This window comes from Leucopleurus acutus (genome assembly GCF_964270905.1).
Source record: "Leucopleurus acutus genome assembly, chromosome: 17".
Lineage (NCBI taxonomy): Eukaryota > Metazoa > Chordata > Mammalia > Artiodactyla > Delphinidae > Leucopleurus > Leucopleurus acutus.
In genome coordinates this window covers 14,663,697-14,675,808 of record NC_139159.1, presented here as the reverse complement: position 1 = coordinate 14,675,808, position 12,112 = coordinate 14,663,697, and the positions used below count along the sequence as shown (strand labels likewise).

General features: G+C 43.2%; 1 protein-coding gene across 5 annotated transcripts in view; it reads right to left on the bottom strand.

The window, feature by feature from the left end:
• SULF1 (sulfatase 1) overlaps positions 1-12,112 on the bottom strand; it is a gene marked incomplete at both ends in the record, with an annotated part of 72,243 nt that overhangs the window by 33,691 nt on the left and 26,440 nt on the right. For all 5 annotated transcript variants that reach the window (XM_082858859.1, XM_082858860.1, XM_082858861.1 and 2 more), the window contains 2 exons: positions 223-398; positions 1,338-1,488. In XM_082858859.1, coding sequence (XP_082714985.1) covers positions 223-398; positions 1,338-1,488 — 327 coding nt within the window. The remainder of the gene's footprint in view (positions 1-222; positions 399-1,337; positions 1,489-12,112) is intronic.

Here is a 12,112-nt window from a genome sequence, read left to right as displayed (position 1 = left end):
ATTTTTCCTTTCTCTTGAAAGAGTATACTTTAGTTAATTTAACATGTGGCAGAAGTGGGGGAGGGGTGGAGCAGGGAGGAGGTTTTTGTCTTCTGAATTACCAACCTACATGCACCCTTTTTGTTTGGATGAAAGGAAACCAGAGCCTGAGATTGGTAATTGAATTATCTCAGACGTACACGAGCTATGACAGCTGAATGTTGGAAACATAGAAATACGTACATCGATCCTGGTTCTACACTTGGACCACGAATAAAGAAAGGCACACGGATATCAAAGTCATATGGCATGGATTTCCCCTTGACCAGTCCAAACTGCCCGATATGGTAACCGTGGTCGGCAGTGTAGATGATGTAAGTGTTCTCCAGCTCCCCCGTTTCCACAAGCATATTATACAGCTGAAACACAGCACAGACACCAGTCAGAAGCAATTGTGATGGCGTAAGATGACAACAGTGCTGCCATGATTTCACCCAAACCTTTTTTCCATTATTTTTAGAAGGCAAGAGTTGCCTTAATAAGGCCGACAACCATGTACATTACCCACATTTTCCAGTTGCCTGCAATCCTGGAGGGAAAAAGTCTAATAACACAGTGGATTTTGTATAATATGTAACTTTTGTGAGTCTGGTACGTTTTATTTAAAGGTTTTGTTTGCCTATTTGGGAAAAAAAACCCCACAAAACAACCTCCACCACCAAACTTTAAGGTTTTACTTTGAAAAATCCATTTAAAAGCAAATTTGACTATCATCACTCATATCTAGTTATCAAGGGTTAAAAACAGGCTATTTCTGAGCCTGATCCAGCTAGATCCAGCCTTCAGGCATGTCTTGTTTGGCTTATGTTTTAAAATTCAGGAAATTTCAAAGAAAATATTTGTATTTCTGGCTTCTTTTAGAAGTCAGAGGACTTGATACTGGATCCACACTCTTACACAACAAAAATTAGTTGAAGTTGAGTAGTTGCTCCTTGCTTTAGATGGGGGCATTTCGTTTCAAGTTCACCACAAGCCCCACCATTCCCTATTGCCTTATACTGGATCTGATTTAGCTACTTACATTATTTGCTTAATTCCTGAAGGTATTTGCGGCTCTAGCCCTTGATCTATGACGTCTTGATTTGTATCTCCTCTCTGCTACTGGCTCCACAAGAGCCAAGCATGGAGAGGTAATAGAAAGGGGACAAGATAAGGGAGCAATGGTGAATTAACTGAATACACACACTCTCTCTCTTAAAATGAAAAACACCAACTACAAAAAACAGGATTGGCAAGAATGGGTCTACGTAAGGGGAGCTGGACCAAAACCTGTCACTGAGGCAAGTTCGTGTGCTTACCCTTTCCACAGAGTCATCCACTGACATCAAAGTCTGAAGCCGTTTGCGATGTAGAACGTTTGTGAATTCCATGTGGATGGGCAGCATGGGTCCCGTGTACTGCATTATCCAGTGTTTGTCCATATTTGGTGCATAGTTATAACTAGGAGTTCTGCAAATATCCAGAAAGGAGTCTTACTATATACGCTTTTTAGCCATTTAGAGACATATCTCAAGTTAAAGGCTGTGAAATAACAATAACAATTTAGGAAAGATAATTTAGACACTGCTAAAGGATTTTTTTCTCCCATACATCTCTCTGTGTTTATATAGAGATCTGAAGTCCGCACCACCCCAAACAGCACAAGCCCTCTGAAAGTATATGGATTCAAACTTAGAAGACCAAGACTGGCAGCTAAAAATCTAATTAGTGCAAGTTCCTTTGGGTCCTTTGACTAAAATGTGTAAAAACACGTCAACATGATTGTGGTCATGTTACAAATCTACAGATAAAACTCAGTAATGTAGAAGAGAATGTTCTCATGGTGATATTAACTCGAAAAAGTTTATTGCTAATTAGGCTATGAAATATAGTCACTAATACATTATGTGCAATGATGAGGAATCAAAATTTCAATACATTTTCTTCTCTTGAATTTACTAGGGTATTTTATGGATTACCTACATATCTAGTCTCTATGAATTTTTCTCATTCCTAACCTTGTATATAGATACCATTAATTAATTAATTATTATTTATTTATTATTATTATTATTTTTTGTGTGGTATATGGGCCTCTCACTGCTGTGGCCTCTCCCGTTGCGGAGCACAGGCTCTGGACGCGCAGGCTCAGCGGCCATGGCTCACAGGCCTAGGCACTCTGCGGCATGTGGGATCTTCCTGGACCGGGGCACGAACCCGCGTCCCCTGCATCGGCAGGTGGACTCTCAACCACTGCACCACCAGGGAAGCCCAAGATACCATTAATTTAATTGGATTTTCTGGAATTATAACCAAGTCTACGGCAATATACATGCTTACCAATAGAGCTATTCATTATAGATAAATCAATATAGGTGTAGGGCATAATTTTTTGTTAACTATAGGGAAGTGGGTTCTGTTGTTCTAGGACAGGTGGTTCAAGCCTATATTTAATCTATTGCAGAGATCCAAGAGGTGTCCATACTTTCCTTTGGGGCCACACAAAGCACGTCACCTTCTCTTTGAAGTATTCCCCAGCTCCCTGCACCATTAGATGCTGCTACCTCACACTCCCAAAGAACATATCTATGCTAGAACAGTTCTCACAGTGAGAAATGTTTGTTTTTCATTTGACCTCTCTGCCAGACTGTAATGTACTTGAACCTTTTCCTTAGCTGATAAGCATATAAGCGTTGTTTAATATTAAACATTAAATAAATATTTAATGTTTTATTAAACATTTAATAAATATTAAAAACTTAGCGAGTATTTACCACGTGTCAGGTATCGTGCTAAGTGTTTTATTCACATCAATTCATCTAATTAGCTCAGCTCTTCTGGGATATAGGTTTATCATTCCTACTTTACAGCCGAGAAAACTAAGGCTTAGCAAAGATAAATATCTTTCTCAGGTTAATAAAATTAGCGGGTAATAGAACGAGGACTTGGTTCCAAAGCCCATTCACTTTAAAAAAATGAAAAGAAAGTAGAGCGAGGGGAGTTTCCTGCATCTGAGATTGCTCTTCATATGAACCACAACTGTGCAAAGAGCCAGTCTCACAGAATAAGCAACAGTCTATGTTGATCGAGAAATTTCATTACCAGTCTCTGTTCTGGGGAGGATCCTATCAGTGAAAGATGGTGGATAATGACGACTGAAGGTGACCCTGTGGCATCATTTATTATAAAACTAGAGAAACAATCAGTCGCTGTGAGTCCAGGAGCCTCGACCGTGTTCCAGTGGTTCCGTCATGGAGGGAATTTCACATGGGGGAACTTGGAGTTTCTGAGATGTATGATTGTACACAGGGGTGTTTCCATGAACACAGGGCTCTATAAATGCCACCTGTGACTATACATTTTCTTCTGCCAGTGGATTTGCAGCACCTCTTTTTTAATATTTGAAAATGCTGTTTTGGTACCATTGGTCTTCCTGGTGTAAAAAGTTACCCTGATGATCTGTAAGGATGCGGTTAACCAGCAGAAATGCCACAGCTCAAATGCCAATATAACACAGAGCACAGGAGACACTGTCACTAAAAGTGTACAAGTTACACTCAGAAGTGTAAGTTAACTCCCCTTTAAGGAGACAGATTTGTAGGGTGGGAAAAGCACCTGCAGCTCGATTTGCTCATCTGTAAATGGGGATAAGAGCATCTCTAATAAAAAGTTGTTTTGAGGAACAACAAATCTGTCTGTCTATCTATCTATCTATTATCTATCTATATTTGTCTGTCTATTATCTATCTATATCTATCTGTCATCTATCTCTATCCCCTCTATCTATATTTATCTCTCTATCTATCTATCTATCACTTTAAAGTGCCCAGAACAGAAGACGTACCTGAGTTTCCTACATGAGCCAATAAAAAAATGTATTCTATAAAAGGATATGGGTTGAAAAAAATCTCATGGCATTAAAAAACAAACTTTCAGATATCACTTGCCATTCTCTGTAGGAGAAACTTTCAACATTAACTTTCGTCTCCTTACCAAGTAGACACCTCATGAGCCAAATGGTCCCATTTTTGGCCCGAAAGCGTTCTTCATACCTAAAATTGCACCACGGGCCAAATCTGACTCTTGTATCTCAGGGGCCTGGGCAGTAGGAAGGGACTTAAGCCCATGTTTCTTATTCTTCACACAGCGTGTCGCCTTACAAACAGGATTAGATTAAGAGACAGAAGAGGAGGTGGAGAGAGGGGGCATCTAAATCCTGGCGGAAGGAGATTTTCACCCATGGGGGTAGTTTGAGGTCAGAGAAATAGAGCAAGTTGGTCACAAAAGGTCCCTCACCACTTACTGATACGTGCCCTGAAAAACAATACGGCTATAAAAGATTACATGGGGTTTCTTCATAATACCTCACCCTCTCCTCTTACTGCCTTTGATGTTGGTTTGCCTTAATTTTAGAATAAATCTAGTCGATTGTTTTTAAACCACAAAAACTCAACACAATTAAAAATTACAATAGGGAACCGAAAGGCAGGCTCACAGTGGGCCAATCATGTCCTCCACCATTTACCTTCAAGTGCTTGGCAGGGTTCCATCCACCTCGCTTTGAGGAACAGGGAAGGTTGCAGCAAATTACCAGCCTCAAATTGGACTCCCGGATTTACAGAATGACATATGTTCAATCTGGCTTATATTAAAAGGGAGAGTTCAGGTCCGCTGTCAAAGCTGTCCTTCCCCCATCCCCTGTTTTTCTTAATTTCTGGATGTGGGAGATGACCCCCCCCACACACACACCTGCTCTGGGGATGAGATCCCAGGTGGGATCTCAGCAGGGGGGGAGGGGGGATAAGCATTTGCCTTTTAAAGGAAGACAGGCTGCCACTGCTTCCCACAGAACAGCAGCTGTCCAGGGACCTGCAGGTGGAAGGTTGGGGGTCGCTGGAACTGACAGTGTTGTTGAAAAGTGATCTTTTGCCAAAGACCTGTGGTTGCCTCCTGCTGGGGTTTGCCAAATTCCTGGAAGATGCAGCCTTCTGTCCCCCAGGGATAATGAAGGCTTGCCGTCCTAAGAATTGACTTACAATTATTCAGACAGAGCCTGGAGCTGTTGGCTGGCCCACGAGCCACAGAGAAGCAAGTAACTGTTTTAGGGAACAGTGGAAAACCACATATCCAATTGTTCCAGAATGTTTTGGAATCAGACCTGAATTCTCATCCCAGTCCTGTTATTTACTAGTGTGTGATCTAGAGCAACTTGTTTCTCTAGGCCTCTGTTTCCTCATCTCTATAACGGGAGCAAGGATTTCAAAGAGTTCTCGTGAGGCTTCAAAGAGGCGTCAGTGACTCCAGAGGACAAATGCTGTGACCACATCACACCCACACTTACAGGTAGCTGGGAGAGAGCTTATCACATCACAGCTCACCTGCTTGCTGTAGCAGCCCGGAGAAGGCGGGGCATCTTACTCCCACTTTACAAATGACATAGTAAAGTGTATGGAGGTGGTCCTGAAAGAACGTGCTGGGACCCCTGCTCCCTCCATGATGTCACACTGAACTGCCGTCCCCAACAAGCACCTCAAAATCCCCATCATTAAAAGCACAGATCCAGGGCTTCCCTGGTGGCGCAGTGGTTGAGAGTCCGCCTGCCGATGCAGGGGACATGGGTTTGTGCCCCGGTCCGGGAAGATTCCACATGCCGCGGAGCAGATAGGCCCGTGAGCCATGGCCGCTGAGCCTGCACGTCCAGAGCCTGTGCTCCGCAACGGGAGAGGCCACAATAGTGAGAGGCCCGCGTACCGCAAAAAAAAAAAGCACTGATCCATACATTTCTTTCTATAAAAAGTAAGTCCTGAAATCATTAGCCTTCATTCTGATTTAAAATATTAGCTGCGGGCTTCCCTGGTGGCGCAGTGGTTAAGAATCCGCCTGCCAATGCAGGGGACACGGGTTCGAGTGCTGGTCCGAGAAGATCCCACGTGCCACGGAGCAACTAAGCCCGTGCACCACGACTACTGAGCCTGTGCTCTAGCGCCCGCGAGCTACAACTACTGAGCCCGTGTGCTACAACTACTGAAGCCCACACGCCTAGAGCCCGTGCTCCACAACAAGAGAAGCCACCACGATGAGTAACCTGCGCACCGCAACAAAGAGTAGGCCCCGCTCGCCGCAACTAGAGAAAGCCCACGGGCAGCAATGAAGACTCAACGCAGCCAAAAATAAATAAATAAAAAATAAATAAAATAAAAAATAAATAAAATAAAAAATAAATAAAACAAAATATTAGCTGCTTCTGTTTCCCATTCAGACGCCTCCCACCAGCTGCTATGTGTCTATGTTTGTTGCAAATACAGAATCAAGTCTGATCCTCCAGGGCACACTGGAGGCATCCTCCAGAAGGTAGATAACACTGGCTGTTTGCTTGAAAATGGAGAGGACAAAGGACCAACTTGTCCTTTTTGAGTTTCTGTTGCTTTCTTTTAAAAAACCCTCAAGAAACGAAAATCTGTCAGAATTACAGTCACATGTGCCTGGTCTGCTGTTTGTTCAGATACATGTTTGGCCCAGAACTATGCTCTCCAGACCTCCTAACTTTCAGGAAGGTACCTGTAACCCTCAACAGATTATTCCAAGACTTAAAAACGTGAGCTTTGCCCAGCAAGGCTTCCCTGCACATTGCTTTTCTCTAGTCATTGTTTGTCTGGAGTTACTGCTCAGTGTATGAGCTCGCAGATCGCTCAGACTACTGGCCTTGTACGTTCAACCTTTGCCATCAATGCCAATTCTCCCCGGGCTTTGGTTTTCTTGCTCGTATTGCTTATCGACATAACAGGGATAAGAATTCTGAAAATCAATCATGTCCCCTTTCTATTTGATGGGTGGTTGTTTAGGGAGAATAATTCTTACTAGCACAGAAATAGTTTCAAGAAATGCATGTGTCATATATTAAACCCATTCGCGGCAAAATGCAAAGAACTTAGCAGTTCATTTGTACCACTGATGGTCTTTGCTGTCACCCCACAGAAATTAAATATATTTTGAGCGTTTTGTATTTGAACATGTTTTCTTCATTTGCTATTTAGTCTCATACGACAACAAAAATCCTAACTCTTAATACCCTTATTGGTAGCAAGATAATCACTCACTGAGAAATAGGTCTCGATTCCCAGAATAAGTTAGTTGTACAGATTTAAGACGCACACACTCAAAGCATTATATTGGAAATTCTAGACTTAATCTCCCAGGCCACACCATCTCAGCTTTCACTAAAATTAAACTTATTTAATTTAATTGACTTCTTGGAGATCTTCCCCATTTGAGTTCAAATGTCTTTAGGTGGGTAATATTTGAACACATGCAGGATAATACCAAATGATCTTGATTATAGATAAATCATAAAACTTTAAAATAAAAAGGCATATCATAAAACGAATTTAAAGAGTCTTCCAATGATGCTGCAAACTCCAATTCTAATTGTGCAAAGACATACATAGGGAACTCTTCTTCTATTAATTGTGACTGTGATGGGTACTGAACAAGCCCGGTGTAGTGGAAAGATCTAGGGTCCAAGAGAGTCGAGTTTGGGCTCCAGTTTTGTCCCTATCTACTTATGTGACCTGGGCAAAGCTATATGGGTCTTTTTTTAAAAAAAAATAATAAACTTTGGGTATTCATTTTTTTAATCTAAAAATTTATGGAATTATACTATCTCTAGGTACTCATTTAATTTATAAAACTGATTGTTCAACTATTTTCATACTAGTTAAAATAGTGTCTTAATGTCAGCTAGTTGGTGGGGTTAATATGTTTACTCATTTGCTAAACAAAAATGTATTGTACAACTAGAGCAACAGGAGCTGTGCTCACCAGACAGCAAGAGGTAGAGATGGACCGCTGGGTCCTGCCTTTGGGAAAGAGCGACCTTGCCTAGCAGCAGGGCACCATTCACGTGATACTGAGTGTGAATACGGCCCCCTGGACTTGTGCAATCGCACTTCGGGGATCTGGGTAAACAGCCAGTGCAATGGGATATGTAGTAAACATAGAGAGAAGAAGAGAGTGGGAATATAGGAAAGGGAGCATGAATTCTGCCCCAATCACAAATGTTTATGGGGGATTTAAAACTCTCTCATCTTCAAAAGCATATCCTTTTATGTATTTGTGGAAGAAATGAGGGAGAACGTGCACATTCTTTTTAAGGCAAGACATTTCTTTCCAACTTTAGATAACAAAGGTGTTTCGAAAACTGTTTGAGGCTTACACAGACGTAGTTTTCCCTTTGACGTGCCGTGTCCATCCCAAACTCCACTGTCAGAACAAATCCTGCAACTTAGTGGATGTGGACTGTTCTACGAAAGTTTAGATTTCACGTGAACCTCTGTGTGTGTGTGTGTGTGCGTGTGCGTGTGTGTGTGTGTACAGTCATACACATTTCCAGGGACGGAAAGAAAGAACTGTTGAATTGGAACAAAAAAAAATTTTAAGTTCATAGATGCATAGTTGGTAGGAAAGTATCCAGGAAGTCTGAGCCCTTCATAGAATCATCGGGAAGATACATGGAATCTCCTTTCTCATAAAGGCTTTTGTCCACAGGTGCATATTATCACATCACTGAGGCCAGGAGAGAAAAGCGGTGCCAAGTGAGGATGAGGCTAGAGCATTACTGTGAGGATACGGGGGAGAGAATTTACTGGGAAGTGCAGTAGGGTCGCAGCCATAGTGAAGGGCTCGATGGTAACGGTGATTATAGGTGATTATCATGACGGAGGCTCCCTCAGAACTCTCAGAGGCCAGGAGTGGCTGAGCCACTGTCTGATCAAACAGTGTCTTCCGTCCGTCTGTAATCTGTTCTCATTCTTAGCCGGCTGGCATAACCTCTAGCCGCAATATTGGACTGGCTTCCTTCCTTTGTTGGAACGGCGAACACCATGGAAACCTGATACATTCGCTGCAGGCTGAGGGGGTCAGATAGCTCTAACCCAAGGCGGATGAAAGGCATCTGGAAAATGCTTGACCACCAAGGAAGGTGACCTCAAGGAGAGCGCTCACATGGCTTGCATCCCCCCGCCGAAAGGGGAGAGCCTGCAGCTTCTCGTTCTGCTTTCCTAGGGCCTGCCGAATATCTCTGCAAAGCACTTAACTTCTTGCATCCCTTTGCTTGAATGCCTTGCTGTTGTTCTCGCTAAGGAAACCAGCCATTCAGGAGCTCCGAGCGCCACAATGGAAAGCTTGCCTTCAATTTGTCTCACTCCTTTTGTGTGCGGACTGAACTGTGAACCTGGGCAGTCACTCACAGTGACAAGAGACGCACACGGACTCTCTCCAGCCCTTTCCTCCAGCGGCAGCGGGGAGACTTTTACAACAGAGATGCCCTGAATTCAAGGCTTCCAAGGGCTGCAGGAGACACAGCGGATCTCCTCATTCTAGGTACACAAAGCCCCAAGCTCAGCGGCAAACAGAAGCTGAATCGCTCATCCCACGGTGTGAATTTTCATCTTCTGTGGCCAGGAGTGTTGTCCAAACTGGCACTTGCCTATAGCACATTTTGCACCTGGCAAAGATAACACAGCCCGGGCTGCTGCTTCTGTCTGTGTTTTTAGAATAGCCAGGTGTGACAGCCTCATCGATGCGGGTCTTAGCTAGTCAACAGACTTGTCAAGGCACCACGGACAAGTATCAACTCGTCCTTTCTCTAGCTGCTTTCCCCGAACGTTAAGTTGAACCAAACGAAGCAGCACTTTTTGTAGGTCAAGAGAGATCCAATCCGGAAAGAACAGTTTTTTATGGTTTGTCTTAACAGAAAGGATCAATGAGAATTAGCATCTATGAAGTGGCTTCTGTGTCCCAGGCCCAAGGTGGGGCCCCTTTTAATTGTCACTCATGACACCACGTCAAGATGCTAGTTATTACTCCCATTTTACAGATGAGACAATGCAGGTTCTGAGAGCTTAAAGAAACGGCCCACAGGCTCAGTGAGGACAGCTGAGATAGGAACCCACGCTTGCCTGGCTCCAAGGCCTGAGAACTTTCCACTCTGCCATGTGCAGATTTCACTTAGTAGAATCACTACAAAGGCACACAGGTGGTTCATTTGCATGAAAGAGGAATAATGGAAACTTCGCATGAGAAAATGATCAACTCACATATGATGTCATTCTACCTTTACCAAATGGCCTCCAGTGACTCTCTGCTTATGCTTACATACAAATTACACAAATTCTCAATATTCTGTGAATTTCTCTTTCTAGCTTTATCCCTTATTGCTTTCCTAGGTCACATCTTAGATGGCCTCATTTACATGGTGACCACTTTTCTACGCCACATTCTCTTCCTGAAATCATCTACCCAATCTCTGCATATCAGCTCCAGAAATTTTGCCCATCCTTTGCGGCCCACTTTGAATGCCTTCTGGGCCCTGAAGTTTTCCTTGTTCCTCTAAAAGATGTGCATGCTTCCTCCTCCAAACTTCCACAGCCCCTGGGATCCCTGCTCTAGTACTTACTGCTGGGCCTGCTGCTGATAAGACTATTTGGACACTACCCCCTAGAGCAGGGGACCAGGACAAACTTATCTGTAAAGAATCATACAGTAAATAGTTTACGCACTGTAGGCCATACGGTATCTGGGCAACTACGCAACTCCACTGTTGTGTTGCAAAAGCAGCCATAGACAATACCTAACTGTATGAGCATGGCTGTGTTTCAATAAAACTTTATTTATAAAAACTGGTGGCAAGCTGGATTTGGCCCCTCTGTGCCAACCTCTGTCCTAGTTCATTGGGTCTCCAGGGTTAGCAATTGTGTCTTCCTTGTGCCTATATCCCTGCTGTGTTGTACAATGTCACAGGTGGCGCTCCATAAATATTTGTGGAACTATTAGAATTTTAAATTGCTGCAATCAGAGATGCTTTTTTTTTTAAAAAGCTATTGTTGAGGCCCCGAGAACTTTGCAGATTCCTCTGGTCCTGCACTGCTGTCTGTGCATGCCGCTGAGCTGTCAGAACCTCTTGACCTGTGGCTGATTTTCCTGTAGGCTCAGGACCTTGCCCTGAAGCTTCAAAGGCAGGCTGACTTCTAAGGAGCCGTAAAACACATTTTGTCAACCCCTTGTCCTCCAACTTGGGAAAACATCAGTGAAGTTTACAGTTGTGGAAAATCACCTTAGGCTGAGATTCTGTTAACACAACAAAGGGAGTGATTTCTGACTCAAAAGAAAAGAGAAAGGTGGGTCCCAGGGCATGGAAGAAGCCTGCAAAAACCTTTTTCTCTCACTGAACCAGCTGGTTACTAAATTTGCAAGTGATTGGTAATGGAGAGCCACTCACCACTCATGGGCTTCATTCATGAATTCAGTTGCATAGCTATATGTAGGGTAGGTTTTCAGAGGCTTGTATATCCATCCACAGGGTTGATTCCAAAGCACAATGGCTCATCCAGACCGTATTCCCCAGAGGCTGGGGCAATCTTCTTTGTCGACAATACTTTATGCATCAAAACACTTTCACCCTCCAAGTTCCTGGGCATGCTCAGTAGGACACCCACCCTGGCTTCATACGTATTGTCAGTTCTTGTCTTTCTTTCTTTCTAAGTCACTTGATACGATAGAGAGGATCTAAGTACCACTGACCAGGAGCCAGCAGTTTATTAGTTATAATAAGATAAAAAATAAGAATAAAAAGAAAAGGTTTTCCAGGGATATGTCTTGACCAGCAACTAGAATGCCTTCTGTAGTTACTTACCTCTTTTCGTAAGGAAGTACATTTAATCTTTTTTTTTGTTTTTTTTTTCTGTCTGGGATCACAGATAGAAAATCAGCGTGGATGAAAAGGGATGATATTTAAGCACAAACAGATGAAGAATGTATTCCGGAGGTTTAGTGATGAAGGAAACACACCAGTACCTTGTTCCCTACCTCTCTGGTGGTCAAACTTTCAGCAGACACAGAGCCAGCTGCTCTGCGTAGAAGACTGTGCATTATTGCAATGGATAAGAAGAAAGTGTGCGGACGAAGTGAAAATCAAAATCACGTCCTCTGCTGCCTAAGCATCGACTTTGGCTAGTGAGAATGATAGGCACATTACAGCTCTCTGCTCTCTGTCCTGTCCCTGTATGCCATCAGCCCTCTACTCTGTGCCTCCCCACCC